Genomic DNA, 17,325 nt, shown 5'->3' on the forward strand with positions numbered 1-17,325 from the left:
TTTAAACGATTGAAGAAAAGAGGAGGCCTGCATAAGCTGCATCTGGGACATAATGACATCACCGGGGCTGGCTCTGCCACTAGGCAATTTAGGCCTGGGCTGGGCTCCCAGGGGCACTGAATCGGCCATCATCCACATGACTGCGAAGTCTTGCAGGTAGTATGCTGTGGCAGTTCCTGGGACAGTGATGTCAGATCTGGTCACTTTCCCCTTGCCTTTCCCTGTGCTGCCAGAGAGGGCATTGTACTGATGCAGACCGCAGCCCTCCCATTCAGCCCATGTGTGCAACTGACTCGTCACCCAACTGACTCAAGTCTGCACAGCAGGAGCCTTGTGCAGCTGCTGCCTGCTGGTGTTGCCTCTCTCCTAGTCCACCTGTGCCACCAGGCCCACACCGTGAGTACCCAGTGGGAGCGGGTGAGAGGCAAAGGGGCCAGTCACAGCAGCAGACCTCGCACCTGAAGGACTGGTGGGTGAGCAGAGCTTGGAGGCTCAGGTCTGCTGGTGGAGGTGAAGGGAGGGCAGCTGCTGAGGCGGCAGACAGGCGTGCCCCAGGGACCCTCCTGAAGGCCGCATACTGTGTTGAATGGAAGAGGGATGGTGGAGCTGGTTGCCCACTTGCCTTTAGCAGGTAGGAATCCTCTTGGCTGCTCTGGAGGAGCTGCAAGGAGAGGACTGGAACTCCTCCAACATCTCTTGCCTTCAGAGAAGGCACCAGGCTTCCGTGGACTCCTTCTGCAGCTTGCCCCAGGGTCTTGTCTCAGGGCTGGTGTTCCAGCTTTGAATCAACCTTCTCGAAATGCAAAGTGGACCAGATAACTTTGACGCTCTTCCAGCCGAGCTTCTTTGCTGGCGGAGAAGCCGATTTTCATGCCATCTGGTATGATAAACCTCATGAGCATCTGTTTTGGCCCAGCATGCCAACTTATGGCTGTAACTTATAGCTCCTGCTTGACAGATTGTCGGGTGACAGGTGAGCGTTGAGCTGGAGAAGGCAAAGATTGTCGTTAAATACCCACACCAGTATTCAACAGTAACTTCCCTTTAGGTTGTGACACTGGCTGTTTCCAGTGAATTTTGTGCAATTCAGGAAAACACCTAGTGATTCTGCAGGGTCTCTTCCTCTCTTCCTTAATCTGGGGGGAGGGAGATAGGCAACGATGCATATCCATGGAAACACCCTGTGCCTACTAAGCTTGAGAGAATGTCAGATTTATTTATTTATTACTTTGTGTAAGCCTCTACTTCCTCCTAGTCTTCACTCTCTTCTCTCCCAGCAGTTTCTGCTTCACTTTCCTCCTTCAAGTGAATTGGAAACTTAAGGAAGGGAAACTTACACCAGCAGAGACCTACACTTTCGTGCAACAGGAAGCACAAAGAAGCCTGTCTGCTGGCCTTACTCATAGGTTCTCACTAAACTATGTCACAGATTGTTGGAATTAATGTGATTTAAGCTGACAGCATCTCAGAGAAAACGAGCCACCCTTTTTCTGCTCTCTTTCTATCTATTGCAGTGCTGTTCCAGTGATGTGAGAGGCAGCCAGGATGCCCGGATTCCCTTGGAGAATCCAAGCAGGGCTGGGATTGTTGGGCATTGTTTTCCAGCTGAAAATTTGCTCTCTTTTTTTGCCCATTGAAAATTCCATTGTGTGAAAAAGGCAGACCTCTTAAACATTTACTGTTTTGCACAGTCTGCAGAATGACAGAAGCGGAGGGGCCTTCCTGACCACCTCTAGCTGGCCACTCCATAAGGCGGGAGCCGCCATAGAGAAGGCACATGAACAGGCTGTTACCAATTTACGCATTTGCAGGAGGGCATCTTCAGAAAGCTTCCCTCACATCAGCAAAGCTGCCACTCTGGTGCATAGCGAGAGAGGTGGTCTTGGAGGTTTCTGGGTCCATGGTGATGAAGAGTTTTTTTGGTGATGGCCAGAACTGGAGCCTGTGCTCGGCTCGTAATTCTCCTATTACACCCTGCTGCTAGGATAAGAACCACAGAGGGCTGTGTCATGCTTGCATGCTGTTGTATGGCCTCAAATACTTTCTGTGTGCAAACATAGCAGCAGAAATAAACAAGGAGGCTGGGATGTTCAGCTCAAAACTGAATGTGGCTACATGGGGACTGTTTCAGAGGGCAGCCATGTTTGTCTCCAGGCTCAGCTATGTTCAAGTCCAGCAGCACCTTAGAGACCAACAATATTTTTGGAGCATAAGTGTTCAAGAGTCAACACTCCCTTCCTTAGATATATGTGGACTGTGTGGCATTTTCTTCTGTGTGAGCTAGGCTTGCCAATCCCCAGGTCCCAGCGGGGGTTCTTATTTATTTATTTATTTATTTATTTATTTATTTGAGATTTATATCCCGCCCTTCCCACGAATGGCTCAGGGCGGCTTCCAACAATTTAATCAAACATAAAATTTAAACAATATTAAGTATAAAACAATTAAATATTTAAACAGTTAAAACTTTAAAACAGCATATTTCAATTTCCTGTAAACAGATGGCTGGCCAGTTACATCAGTTGTCATCATAGCTAGGTGTAGGCTAGCCGGAAGAGGGTCGTCTTACAGGCCCTGCGGAACTGCGCCAAGTCCCGCAGGGCCCTCACCTCTTCCGGCAGCTGATTCCACCATACGGGGGCCATAACGGAGAAAGCCCTTTCTCTGGTGGCTTTCAGACGGGCTTCTTTTGGCCCGGGGATAGTGAGGAGATTTTGTGTTCCTGACCTCAGTGCTCTCTGGGGAACATGTGGGGAGAGACGGTCCTTCAGGTAGGCAGGTCCCAGGCCATATAGGGCTTTAAAGGTAATAACCAGCACCTTGTACCGGACTCGGTATATCACTGGAAGCCAGTGCAGAGTCCGGAGACCCGGCCGGATGTGTCCCCACTTTGGGAGACCCAATAACAGCCGGGCCGCAGCATTCTGCACCAGCTGCAGTTTCCGGGTCCGGGACAAGGGCAGCCCCATGTAGAGGGCATTGCAGTAGTCCAACCTTGAGGTGACCGTAGCATGGATCACTGTTGCTAGGTCGTCGCATTCCAGAAAGGGGGCCAGCTGCCTTGCCCGCCTAAGATGAAAAAATGCGGACTTGGCAGCGGCTGCTATCTGAGCCTCCATCCTTAAGGAAGGCTCCAACAGCACCCCCAAGCTCTTGACCCTGTCCGCCGCCATCAGCGGCGCACCGTCAAAAGCCGGTAGGGAGATCCCCCTCCCCAGGCCGCGGCGACCCAAGCAAAGGACCTCTGTCTTCGTAGGATTTAGCTTCAGCCCACTCAGTCTGAGCCACTCAGCCACGGCCCGTAATGCCTGGTCAAGATTTTCCGGGGCGCAGACAGGTTGGCCATCCATCAGTAGATAGAGCTGGGTGTCATCAGCATACTGGTGACATCCAAGCCCATACCTTCGGGCAATCTGGGCAAGAGGCCGCATGTAGATGTTAAATAACATCGGGGAGAGAACCGCCCCCTGGGGCACACCACAATCAAGTGTGCGCCTCCGGGATAGCTCCCCCCCAATTGCGACCCTTTGTCCCCGACCTTCCAGGAAAGAGGAAAGCCACTGTAAGGCCAACCCCTGAATCCCCGCGTCGGCGAGGCGGCACGTCAGTAGCCGATGGTCGACCGTGTCGAACGCAGCCGACAGGTCCAACAACATCAGCACCGCCGAGCCACCCCGATCCAGGTGCCATTGAAGGTCATCCACCAGGGCAACCAACTTCTGCTTTCCCAAGCTCCTTGACGCCCCCAGTCAGCTGGCCAGCGGGGGGAAGCCTCACCCCCAGAGGACCATGTGCCTTTTCCCCTCCGGAGGCTTCAGTCTCCAATTGAAAGGCTTCCTCTTGGGATGGTGTGTCTGTGTTACTTGGAAGAAGTTGGCAGCAACTCGTGAGTAGAGAAGCCAATCCCCCTTCAGAGTCACCAGAAACGGTGTGTGTGTGTGGGGGGGGAATGTCTGCTGAGCACTTCATTATTCCTTATGTGGAGATCAATTCTCGCAGGGTATAATGGGAAATTGATCTGGAGGTTTCAGGGACTCTCCCCAAAGTACCCCCCAAGTTTCAAAATGGACCAGGGGGTCCAATTCTATGAGCCCCAAAAGAAGGTGCCCCTATCCTTCATTATTTCCTATGGAAGGAAGACATTTAAAAAGGTGTGATGTCCCTTTAAATGTGAATAGCCAGAACTCCCTTGGAGTTCAATTATGCTTATCACACCCTTGTTCCTGGCTCCGCCCCAATGTCTCCTGGCTGCACCTCCAAAGTCCCCAGATATTTCTTGAATTGGACTTGGCAACCCTAGTGTGAGCTGGCATGGTGTAATAGTTTGACTAGGATCTGGGAGATCCAGGTTCACATCCCCACACTGCCATGGAAGCTCACTAAGTGAGCTTGCCCCAGGCACACACTCTCAGCCTAACCTACTTCACAAAGTTGTTGCGAGAATAAAATGGAGAAAAAAATGATACAAGCTATGTTCGATCCCCATTGGGGAGAAATGTGGGCCATAAACAAACAAGAATAGGGGTGTCAGACATATGGCCCATGGGATGGAAGCAGCCTGTTGCATGAGCTGGGGGAAGCAGCAGTGGGGGAGTCATGTAGCTCTTCCCATTATGTGTGTGCACGTGTAGCAGCCAGCAAGAGAGAGAAAAGTTTCTTTTCTGCCCAGCCATGAGTGTGCCTTTTAATATTGGTGCTGTTGCCTCTTTCCTTTGTTTTATTAGTAATCAGCTTTGTGGGAGTATTTTTGGAGAGAGACTCAGGTGCATGCCCCTCTCCCTCTCTTTCGGCATTAGTTGGAGGCTGCTTGCCTAGTTGCCCCTCTTCCATGTGCTCTCAGAAGTTCCTCTTTTTGCCTCTTGCTGCTGGCTGCATGTGGCTGAAGGTACTGAGCACACTGGTGTCTGTGCTTTCCAGCTGTCTTCAGATACCGCCCCACCCACCCCTGGGGTGCAGTCAGACGTACCATTAGTGGAGACACAGCTCTGTCTCGCTGATGGATTAAATATGTTCATCCAGACATCCACATCTGGCAATCAAGCATCATCCAGGGTCATCCCAGCTTGCTGTGAATCAATGCCGCATTAATTTGATAGCGTAGAAAGTCCAGCCCTTTTTTTAAAAAGCGGCACAAGGTTGTTATTTTCCTATTTGGCCAGCTCATGCACGCTACCACTTCTTGGAATGTTTACCGCCCCTCCCACCTTTTTTTTTTTAAAGCCCCAGCAGACATGCGCATTGCCAGATCATCCAGGTATCTGAGGTTTTGCTTCTGCTTCTCCAATCAACACAGGATCGGATGGGGGAGGGGAAACATTATCCCACTATTCAGAACAGGAAAAAAAATCTTTTTTTGTTCAATGTGGAGGATTTCCAGATATCATTGTCACTGCCAATTTCTAGGAAAGTAATTCCTGGCAGTTCCCTGGTTTGAATCGGCAACATTAATTCTGGAAACTTTCCCCCCTTCCCCATCTCCCCCCCCCTTCTCTGAAGCAACGTTTGATTTCCCACCTCCAAACAGTTGGGCGCATGTTCAATGGACCCCCCTCCCTCCCAGAAATCACCATCTGATCACACATGCGTCAAGAAAAGAGCATGATAGTATTGGATGTCTGATCGCTCAACAACAGAATGAGTTTCATTCTTGGATGCTCGTCTGATCGGCCCTGCATCGAATCAATATTCAGCGGTTCAAATTTGAGTGCTACACACCCACTTTTAATGTGACGTGTGACCACACCCCTTTAGATCTTCATCAGTGCACTGGGTTGCCAGAGCCCTGGCTGGAAGAGAAGGAGGTATTTGTTTAAGAGAGGTCCTTTGGGCTTGCGAACTTTGTATTTGGAATTCATTGTTTTATTCTGGCTGCAGAGAGAGAGTGAGTGAGTGAGTATGTGTATGAGTGCATGTGCATGTGCCATAAAGCCATGCTTGGAAATGCTACCAAAGCCTGAAGGATCAACCCAATATGTTAGAAAAATAATATTTATTCCCTGTGGCATGTTAGTCTCTTTGATTTAAAATATGTGTGCCTCCTTTTTTTATTATAAATTTTCAGTAGGGATACAGAAGGGGGGGAAAGGGTAATGGGGGAAAAGGGGAGAGATATAGTATAAATACACAATATATGGGCTGTAGTTTTACTAACACAAATACTAAGGCTATTTCTTGTTCAATGAATGTTACCGGGGTGGGGGGTTCTTTGTCTTGCGTCTAGAAAATTTCATAAACATCCCACTACTGTCCCAGTTCTTCCCCATTTCACCCTGTTCCTTTCAAAACTGGTTTATCCCGTACTTTTGATTTTCATTGTGAAATGAATTTGCAAGAAAGCCCCTTTCTCAGAATCTGAATATTTTTTCACCATTTTTAAGATTGCTGCTCAAGATTGCTTTAAGATTGCTGGGTTTAATAAAAAAATTGCATGCCCATTTCAAGTGCTGGAAGGCACCTGCACTGGAACAAGCAGTCATTCCCATTAGGAGTGCTGACACCAGCAGCCAGTCATTGCCCTCTTTATTTCATTCAAACTCCAGAGCAAATTATCACACATCCCTGGGCACCATGTTCAAACACAGTTCAGTATCACTCTTCTTTTGGCAAGGTTGGGTAAAGCTGATGGAGGATACATAGTGCAGATGGTTTGGGTCAGATTAAAAGTCATGCCTGGCTAGACAGTTAGGCAGGTACGTACAGCTTGGAGTGCTATCATATTTTGAACACACCAAACATTATTCCTCCTTTTTTAAAGTCAGAAATGTTGCCATTTCAAAAACCAGCACCCATTCCCCACTCCTCCACTTGCAGCTGCTGGAATGGCCTTGGGTTAGCCATAGTTCTGGCAGAGTTTGTCCTTGAAAGGGCAGCTGCTGTAAGAGCCCTCTCACCTCACAGGGTGTCTGTTGTGGGGGGAGCAAGAGATTGTAAGCCGCTCTCTCTGATTCAGAGAGAAGGGCGGGGTATAAATCTGCAATTTTTCTTCTTCCTTCACTGCAAGCTATAAATTCACCCATAAATCAACATGCCCCATTTTCAAAAACTGCTTAAATGGGAGAATCAGTAAGGAGGACACAAACCTACTGTCCCCACCCTGGTTCTAGTTTCTATTTTGTCAAGTTTTTTTTTTCTGTCCAATCCACATGCAAGGAAAGCCTCAGGGGCAAATTGTAAGCCAACACCCTACTCCAACATGAAGGAAAGGGAAGATCCTCTCCCCACAGAGAGGAGCTATGGGGAATGTGAAGATGGGGGCCTTGTGATTGACATCATGAAATGCCACCAGCTTCAGCTCACAGTCCAAATAAATCCCAAGCTTCCGGGGTTTCTTCTGCAAAGGCAGAGGCGTCTCAGGGACAGTGAGTGCTTGGTATTGGACTGGACACTTTTCTACAGCCCAGATTCCTTCTTTGGGGTCAAGGATGAGCCTCCCTTTCCTTTTCACAGAGTCTCTGGCCACCCCCACTGCCCAATAGCCTTCCTCCCCCACCTCCACTTCCCAGTAATGTCTCCCTGAAGAAAACCCTTCGCTTCCCAACACGCAGCGTTCCACGTCAAATCTCTTGGGGTTGTCAGGCAGTCTGTGCCACATGAACCCTTGGATTACGTTCTTCTGGTCCGCAGAGATGATAAGGTCATGGTTCGCTGTGTCTGGATCCAGGGTTATGTTTGCTGTGGGGTGGAGCAGGGAAGAGAGAGAGAGAGAGAGAGAGAGAGAAGAAACGAAAGTGTAACTTTCATAGTGATGCAGCTCCTGCTAATCTACCATGACAAGAGGGGTGAGAAAAATGCTGTATGAAAGTGCTGAGTCACAGGAGCAGCTAGCATCTGCATTACTTCCAGGGCTTCCTTTTCAAATGGAAAGCCTCTGGAACTAAACATATAAGGGGAAGCACTGTCAGGTCACAGGAGATTTATGGTGATCCTACAGGGATTTTTAGGAAAAGACAGGTGGTTTGCCATTGCCTGCTTCTGTGTAGAGACCCTGGACTTCCTGGGTGGACTCACCACAAGAGGGCGTTCAAATACAAGATGTATCTTACCAAACAAAACAGCCTTCAAGCTCTACTTAAAACCAGCTAACTGGAAGTAGTTTCTTGAACTCCTCATCCGGGAGCAGCAATATCAAGCATAACTTGTTTTATTTCTTTCACTTTGTGTTCTCCCAGAATTAAAACCAAACATGGTGACCATATAAACCAAGCTTGTTATTTCAGTTTGATCTTTGTGTTTGTTAAACAGCATTTATTACGCTTATGCTGATTTCCTGCTCACCCTCTACCTATATATATGGACTGGTAATTGCCATTTCATTGTATCTGAAGAAGTGTGCCTGTACAAAAGCTTAAACCTTGAATAAAACTTGGTTTGTCTTAAAGGTGCCACTGGGCTCAAACTTCGTCAATCATAGCTTAAGTCAGGGGTCCCAAACATGGTATGGCCCCTGCCAATAATTTTCCTGGTACCCACCAATTGTTTTTAGAAAGTGGGCAGGGCCAGGAGGGTCTTTTGACCAGTAAGGCTTCTGATTGGCCATTGGAGATTTGACTGGCTGTGCAGATTTTTAAAAACTGCTTTAGCAGCAGCTGCTGTCATAGCACAAGGATCTTCACTTTGTGACTAAAGGTAAGCTCCTACACAGAGACATTTTGTGGCTGGCACTGCCTCTTGTGGCAGCTGTTTTGTGGCTGCGCCCACCACGTTGTGTCAGAATTCCAAAAGGGCCTGCAAGCTAAAACAGATTGGGGACTCCTGGCTAAAGGAATAAAATAAACAGTCACAAAGAAACCTATATACTTACCTTTCTCTACTGGCACCACCATGTTTCTCCACCCTAAAAGCAAACATGTAAACAAAAATTAGCAGCCCTATGAAAATAGGAATTTTCACCTAATGTAACAACCATCATTTTCACCATAAAAGGATGAGGAGTTAGTTAAAAGCTGATTGTCAACTTTCTCATCGACATGTTAAAATTACCACAGTGTGATTTTTCTACAGTGTATAAGGCAGGGAACATAAGAGAAGCCATGTTGGATCAGGCCTATGGCCCACCCAGTCCAACACTCTGTGTCACACCATGGCCAAAAAACAGGTGCCATCAGGAAGCCTGTTAGCAGGGACAGAACTCCAGAAGGCTTTGCACAGCCCTGACCTGGATAGCCCAGGTAAGCCCCTGATCTCATGAGATCTCAGAAACCAAGCACGGTCAAGTACTTGGATGGGAGACCTCCTTGGAATACCAAGGCAGTCCTTAATGCCTCCTGCAAGATGATTAGTCCAGTGATGTATTTCTGTGGGCAGGGGAGGCCAAGATGGGCTTTTAGACTAGACAAATATGCTGCTTTTAAAAGTGCAATTCTAAGTGGAGTTGCAACCTTCTAATCAGCTTAGAAGGATATAACTCTGCTTAAGATGGTGCGGTAAGGTTTTTTCCCTTTCCCAACCTTAATACTTGGAGTTATTGCTCGGGAGCAGAGCATTATGCTTTTGAGATGTGGTGCTGGAGAAGACTTTTGAGAGTCCCTTGGACTGCAAGAAGATCAAATCAGTCAGTCCTAAGGGAAATCAACCCAGATGCTGAAGCTGAAGCTCAAATACTTTGGCCACCAAATGAGAAGGGAGCACTCCCTGGAGAAGATCCTGATGCTGGGAAAGACAGAAGGCAAAAGAAGAAGGGGGCAGCAAAAGATTAGATGGCTGGACAGTGTTACTGATGTAACAAACACGAATTTGAGTAGACGTCAGAGGATGGCAGAAGACAGGAGGGCCTGGCGTGACTTTGTCCATGGGGTCGCAAAGAGTCGGACTCGACTGTGCGACTGAACAACAACAACAAGTAGAGCATCTGCCTGGAATATAGAAGGTACCAGTTTCAGTCCTTGACATTTCCAGTTTAAAATGTATTGAGCTGTATACATGATGTGAGGAGGAGGAGGAGGAGAATGGATTTATATCCCACCCTATAATCTGATTCTCAGTCTCAGAGTGGTCACAATCTCCTTTACGTTCCCACCCACACAACAGACACCCTGTGAGGTAAGTGGGGCTGAGAAAGCTCTTGCAGCAGCTGCCCGTTTAAAGACAACTCCTACAAGAGCTATGGCTGACCCAAGGCCATCCCAGCAGCTGCAAGTGGAGGAATGGGGAATCAAACCCGGTTCTCCCAGATAAGAATTGCAGATTTATACACCACCCTTCTCTCTGAATCAGAGTCTCAGAGCAGCTTACAATCTCCCATATCTTCTCCCCCCAACCCAGACACCCTGTGAGGTGGGTGGGGCTGAGAGAGCTGTCACAGCAGCTGCCCTTTCAAGGACAACCTCTGCCAGAGCTATGGCTGACCCAAGGCCATTCCAGCAGCTGCAAGTGGAGGAGTGGGGAATCAAACCCGGTTCTAGATAAGAGTCCACACACTTAACCACTACACCAAACTGGCTCTCACCAAACCCTGCTCTGAAGTGCCAACTGCCACGTCACACTGACTGTCATAGGGGGTAACCTCAGCAGGGTGTAAGTGGCTGAACACTTATCTAAGACACTACCTAAGACCCTGGAAAGCTGCTGCCAGTCTGAGACCTGACCTTGACAGGCTGATGATCTGATTCATTATAAGGTACCTTCATGTGTCCCTGTATAATTTATTGAAATTGATGTATCTCAACTGTGTATTAGATTGTGGCCCAGATGTTGTATTTCTGAAAAGGGAATCACTTACCAAGTTCTGCTGCAAGTTTTCCTAGAATAAAAGAAAAGTTGTTATTACTACGGCAAATGTGAAATTGTTCATTCCTGTCATAAGTTATTTGTAGGTAAGCCCTGTGATTTTCCAGTTAGTCTTATGCTAGAAAAACTCGGAACATGGTCAGCATCAAAATAATTACATCAGCTTCAATAATTCAAATAATTATACTCAGAGTAATCACAGGAACAATAATACAGAATTTAAATAACAATAAATCAACAATTAGGAGAAGGCAAGGGATTAGAATGAGTTTAAATTATAGAAAAAAAGATTTACTTAAAATATTTGATATCATATCCTGTTGGGATGCCACATGGACAAAGATCTACAGTGATTGCCAAATATCTCTACCCTGCTATATTTTCTGTCATAATCATAATACTCACTGTTTATTTTAAACAAGTAAAGAATAAAGAGAGCCAAACCAATTGAAACCATCAGGGATATACACAGACCCACTATCCAGGCAGGCGTTTTGGGGAAAAAGTCATCTGAAACACAAAATAACAAAATAAACTAATATTTGGAATTCTGAATTTTAAAAAAAAAAAATGGGGCCAAAAGGCTTCAAAATGTAAAAAGCACCTGGAACAAAAGCAGAAATTAGCGTGTTCATTGAATAAACTGCTGGATGCAGATTTGAGTCTCCATTCCCATGAACAGTGCATCTAAAAGACTTTAATGCTCTTTAACCCTTAACTCTCATAATGAGATCTGATCCATACATTGCCATGATAAGAAGAAACATTGAAAAACCAATATCATTTAATTTGGACTAGAGTTGCCAACAGCCAGGAGAGTAATAATAATAATAATAATAACAACGACAGCATTTGATGGAATGTTATTTTATGGTGGAAAGTAGTATCAAGTAACAGCCAACATATGCATATTGTGTGACTCTTGAAGTCCCCACCACCCTATTGGCTAGCCCAACCACTGAAGGGAGGTAACGTAATGTAGAATGGGGAATAAAAACAGAATAAAAAGAAGGATGAATTTGATTTTAGTGCAGAATTGCTTAGAGGAGACTGCAGTGAATATGGATTAAAAGGAGAGCGCAGAAAGGGCCATAGTAAACCCCAGTTGCAAAGTGCATTGAAAGTGGATTGAAAGTGTGTTATGTAGTATGTGTGTGTGAAAGCACCGAGAGAGAGAGAGACTGGTTCAAGGTCACCTGGCCATTTCTATGACAGATAGACTCAAACTGAGTTTTCTCCCAGATCCCAGTCTGACACTAACTACTACACCATGTTTCTCTCCATGGTAGCCAGCACCTGACCATTTCAGAGTCACACTCTTAGCTTATATTCATTCTTAACACTTAATTTCATTTATCAAAATTGTAACCCATTTGGAAGAGACCGTGCCAGAACTCTTCACCATGCTCATATTGTTTACTTTCTAAATTAATTTGGTATTCATCAGCAACTTTGGCTGCCTCACTGCTCACCTTTGACTCTGTTCACCTCATCTGAGAGTCACAGCCCCATGTACAAGTAACTGATAGCATTTGTTGAAAACTTACTTGCTATATGAATGGCTGATTCCTTTTGTTTGTGAAGAAGAATGTTCCTGACCACACAGGTTAAGTTCTGATCTGAACTTTGAGTGACAATGATCTCATTCTGCACTTCAAAGAGCCCATTGTCCTTCTGGACATTTCTTTCCAAAAAAGAAGAAAGACGTTTCCCACTGGCATCTTTCCACAGCATCTCAGGTTTTGGGTACCAGCCGCTGGACTGACAAACAGCTCGGATCCCAAATTTTTTATAACCTTTGATGGAAATGAAAGGAGTAGAGCCTGATGCTAGATTTGGGACAAAGAAAGAATGAAATTACTTTGCAAATTCATAGTTCCATCAGTCTGTTCAAAGGTCTTTTTTAGAATATATATATATATATATATATATATATATATATATATATATATATATATATATATATATATATATATATATATATATATGAAGGTGTCCAGCAAGGATAGGGTAACCAACTCAAACTTGGGAAATTCATGGAAATTTGGAGACAGAAAGCTGGGGAGGACAGAGTTTGGGGAGGTGGATGCTCAATACCAAGGGTAGCCAAACTTGCTTAAGGTAAGAGCCACAAGACATGAATGTCAGATGTTTGAGAGCCACGAGACATAAACGTCAGATGTTGGAGGAAGGAAGGAAGGAAGGAAGGAAGGAAGGAAGGAAGGAGAGAGAATAGTTGGGAGAGGGAGGAGGGAGAGAGAGGTGGAAAGAAAACAACTTTAACTTTAAATACATTATCCAAGCTGCCAGCTGGCTTGGCAAAGTGACTTAAAGAAAGAAATGCCTTCTCCAAGCTGGCTGATGGAGTGGTGGGGAGCCATGCAATATGTGTGAAAGAGCCAGATGTGGCTCCTGAGCCACAGTTGGCCATCCCTGCTCAAAAGAGATGTGATGCCTGTCAGCCTGCTCTCAAAGCTGATGTTTCTTCCAGAAGAACAGATCTCTGTAGCCTGGAGATCTGTTGTAATTTCAGGAGACTCCAGGCACCACCTTGAGATTAGTAACAATTTCACCTGTCAAACTAACACAGTTGGAAGTGGCCATTTTAGAACTCTTCACCATCCTTGAGGGAGAATAAAAGAAAGAATAAAGCTGTAAAATTGTACTTACGTACCAGTTACTTTCACATCCCATGAGGCTTCCTGATAGAAAGTCCCATTTTTCAGAGAACAATGGTACTGTCCTTCATCAAAAAGGCTGACATTAAAGATTCTCAAGTCAATCTTTCCCGCATCAATGCCATCTCTCAGAAACTCAGTCCTTCCTTGGTATTTTAGCTGCTGCCTTTCAGAATAATCTTTGCCATTGTGATAATGGTGTACATATGAAGAGTTCTGAGAACGGAACCATTTTATCTCCATGTCCTGAGCACTTGTCCTGGGGGACAGATGATAGTGTAGCACAACATCCTCACCCAAAATAGCAGTAACTGAGACAAGTGGTTCAATCGCTGTCAATTGGACTGTGAAATGTACCAAAAAACAAAGCAAATAATCACAAATAGCTATACAAACAATAGGTATCAAATAGTGTTTGTCTTTGGATACTATTCATTTGGGGAAGTGATATATAAATCTCTTAAATAAATGTCTACAACAGTGATTCCCAAATTGTATGCTGGGGCATACTGGAGTGCCATAAAGCATACTCAAAAGACTTAACCACTTTATTGGATACAGCTACCATTCTGCGACTTGGATGCAGAAGAGAGTATCTGTGAGCATAAGGACTTTCATCCATGGAGTGCGATTCCCCCCAGCTTTGACTTGTGGAACCCCAAAAGGTCCTTCAAATCCAGCTCGTTACCAGAATTTCAAAGGACATTGGGGGTTGCTGCAGGAGAAGAAAGGCAAGCACTTTGTGAGCAGACATTCTTGCATCTGCAGAAACACGGCTCCAGATCCAAACCTATATCTGTCAGTATAAAGGCCCCATGCAACATTGATCTTGCTAGAACAGACTGGCAATGGCAATTGCTCAGTCCCCCAAGACTACAAACACCATAGAGCAAGCTAGATAGCTAGGTTCACTTTCTTCCTGTCTGCTTTCACTCACCTTTTCTGATTGGGAGAATGTATCTCAGAGAACTTCCTTCTTCCTGTTCTCCTCTTCTTTCTTCTTTCCTGCATGCATCAGGAGGAACAGTATAGTGTCTGTTCTCCTGCTCTGAACTAAGTGGATGGCCTACTACAATCCAGAGCCATTCAGTTAGTTAGAATAGTATAGTTACTCTTTCTCTCCACAATATTTATGTTATGTTTTTCTCTAATAAATTCACCAGTATTGGTTTCTTAATTAAAAGCAAGGGCTCTCTGTGTAGTTTGTAAGATAGTGTGGTAGCCATTAGACTAGGCAACACTGATGCGCTGAAGCTCAGAAGGAGCACTCTGCTAAGTGAAGGTAAGGACAGCTGCTTGACCAGTCCAGCCATCCTAAACCAGACCCAACAGATCTATCTACTTCCCCCGCCCCCCCCCCCCCCCAAAAATAAGACTAATAACGTCACCCTCAAGGTGAGAGTAAGGATACGATGGAGTTAGCTGATGCAACCTGAGCTACAACTGATGTGGGGAAAACAGCATTGTCTAGCAAACAAGGTTTCATTCCTGACCCCTACCTGAATGGGCAAAGGGGACAGCAGGGTTCTTGGAGGCAATATCAACCAGGTTTGCCTTCATTTGTGGGGAGAATACCTGCCCATTGTTTGGAAGCTGAGCAAGAAAATATGCACGTCATTTTTAGTGTAGTTATATTCCAGAAAATGCTGAGCTCCAGGTATAAACAGTGGGATAAAATTATCTAGAGACAATCATGCAAGGCATTTTTATGTTATATAGAATAATCTCAAATTGATTTGATTCCCAGTAAATAGTACTATATCTTTTTGACATAAAAAAATGGGGAACAGCATTGCAGGGAATTCTTTGACCTTTAAAAACAAAAATGGGGGAGGGAGTATACTTCAGTGAAGGAAAGGAACCATGAAAGTGCAATAGGTTTTTTAATGACTTGGGCTGACATTCTCCAGGTGGTGGCAGGAGTTCTCCTGGAATTACAACTGATCTCCAAGCAAGAGATCGGTTCATGTGGAGAAAATTGCAGCTTTAGAAAGTGGACTCTATGGCATTGCACCCCACTGAAGTTTCCCCCCTCCCTTCCTCAGGCTCCACCCCCAAGATCTCCAGGTATTTCCCAACCCAAAGCTGGTAACCCTATTTAGTGACACAAAAGTATTCCTCAAAGAATCACTATATTTCCCCCCATATATATTCCCATATTTTCATATACACTATTTGCAATAGGCTTCTTAATAAAACAAACATTTCTCGAAGAAATCCTATATTCCCCCCATATATCTTCTTGCATTTTCATATATGCTATTATATAAATTTGTCCAAATGTCTTGGTGAAATGTTTATAATTTGTTATAAGCAGGCAATGTGACAGCCCTCTAGGCTTTCCCGGTAATCTGGAATTGCTAACAGCCTGAAGGGGAAAAAAAATCCCTGCCCCTCTAATAGAGGTTCCAGCAGGATGTTATTTACTAAGTGATTTTTGTGCTACGAAAAGTTTCACTGCCCATTTCCCCACATCATCCTGTCCCTTTAATAGAGGCTTATTCTTCTCCAGGCAACTGTACAGTAGGTCTCAAAGAAGCAACAGCCCCCTCGCCTGTTCCTTTTAAAAGAAGGCTGATATAAAACTCTTCACGACGTTACTAAACTGTATGGCCTACTAACTGTTGCAGATCAAACTAGTATTAAGCAGGAGGAGCCAGTTCAAAATTGACAACCCTTCGATCACCAGGGGAACCTCTCCTGAGATTCCGTGGCCTAGAACATTTTCCTCACAAGCTGCCTCTACAGATGTCAAAGCAGTATGTATCAATCACTCTGCCAGGCACTGACCAGACCCACACATATTTAGAAATCACAGGTTGCTGCATCTTACACTTTCAGACCCACAGCCTGAGGTTTGCAAAGCTTTAAGGCTACCACAGACAAATCCTAGGAGGAATTTTGGTCTGATCCAGTATGCTAATGCTTACGTTTTCATTCAGTTATTTTTTATTGCTTGGAGACATTTTTAAAATAAACATATCAATAGACAGAAGGAAATAAAATACTTGAGCCAGGAACAAAAGTCTCCTATAAGTTTCTTACCTGGGCCCATGTTGTTCACAGGGAAAACAATGAAAGAAATAATGAGAATGAATACGAAGGAACTCATTTCTGGATCACAAGAGAAGCCAAAAGTTTTTGCTTTCCTTGTTTTTTTATTCTAACCACCGAAAGAGAAAACAAACATTGGGAGGGGGGGAAAGAAACAATGTAAATATTGTAAGTAGTGCTCTTTGGTTATGCTTCATGGTCATCTATATTTTTGTGTACAGTTCCTTTACCTTATAAGTGAAGAAGAACATTGTCACTGATATCTTGAGTGTCCTTCAGTTTCCAGTTCCTTTGAATTAAAGTTGATTCTTAATTTTTCTCTTTCTCTTCATTCTCACTTGGTTGTAAGGCCCTTGTTCCCAAAGTTTTACTGCGTTGTCCAGACCGTTAGTGAAAAGTTAAACAGCTGTCACAGATCAAGAGTTTGTAAGTCATGTTCATGTTGGCTGGTCGTGGTCCTTATGCCAAGTCAATGTAGAGAAGAACAAAGAGAAGAAAAACTTATCCTCTTGTCAGATGTTACGCTATTCTTCTAACGTTCACCATCCTTCCATGCATTATCAGTGGCCAACAGATGGGCTGGCCAAATTGGAGAGAGGCCAAGTGTTAAGCTGACATCATTCATGCTAATCAGCTGCAGCCAGCCTCTCCCCAAAGATGCACAGAAGTGACAGCATAAAGTGTAGAATAAACGTGAAGAACACTTAAAGCTGCCTCATACTGAATCAGATCATTGGTCCATCAAGATTAGTACTGTCTTCTCAGATTGGCAGCTTCTCTCCAAGATTTCTTGCTTAGGTCTTTCCCCTACTTGATATTTGTGACTGAACCTTTGACCTGCATACAAAGCAGAGGGGTTTTTTTTTTA

General features: G+C 44.9%; 1 protein-coding gene across 1 annotated transcript; it reads right to left on the bottom strand.

Annotated features, from left to right (window-relative positions):
* Window positions 1-7,128: 7,128 nt before the first annotated feature.
* On the bottom strand, window positions 7,129-16,515 carry LOC132572342 (butyrophilin subfamily 2 member A2-like). The gene is made up of 7 exons (XM_060239263.1): window positions 16,449-16,515; window positions 13,400-13,747; window positions 12,273-12,554; window positions 11,131-11,235; window positions 10,718-10,738; window positions 8,801-8,833; window positions 7,129-7,671 (listed from the first exon to the last, which is right to left on the bottom strand). The coding sequence occupies exons 1-7, from the start codon at window positions 16,513-16,515 to the stop codon at window positions 7,157-7,159; spliced, it is 1,371 nt and encodes a 456-aa protein (XP_060095246.1). The 3' UTR covers window positions 7,129-7,156.
* Between the last annotated feature and the right edge of the window lie 810 nt (window positions 16,516-17,325).

Source organism: Heteronotia binoei, chromosome 5, assembly GCF_032191835.1.
Source record: "Heteronotia binoei isolate CCM8104 ecotype False Entrance Well chromosome 5, APGP_CSIRO_Hbin_v1, whole genome shotgun sequence".
Lineage (NCBI taxonomy): Eukaryota > Metazoa > Chordata > Lepidosauria > Squamata > Gekkonidae > Heteronotia > Heteronotia binoei.

Bases quoted from the DNA above. Each gene is read 5' to 3' on its own strand.
- LOC132572342 (XM_060239263.1), bottom strand. From the start codon at position 16,515: ATGAGTTCCTTCGTATTCATTCTCATTATTTCTTTCATTGTTTTCCCT. The intron at 11,236-12,272 runs GTAAGTTTTCAA...TTTGTGTTTCAG, and splicing joins ATCAGCCATTCATATAGCAA to ATGACTTTTTCCCCAAAACG. The intron at 8,834-10,717 runs GTAAGTGATTCC...GTTTGCTTTTAG, and splicing joins AAAACTTGCAGCAGAACTTG to GGTGGAGAAACATGGTGGTG.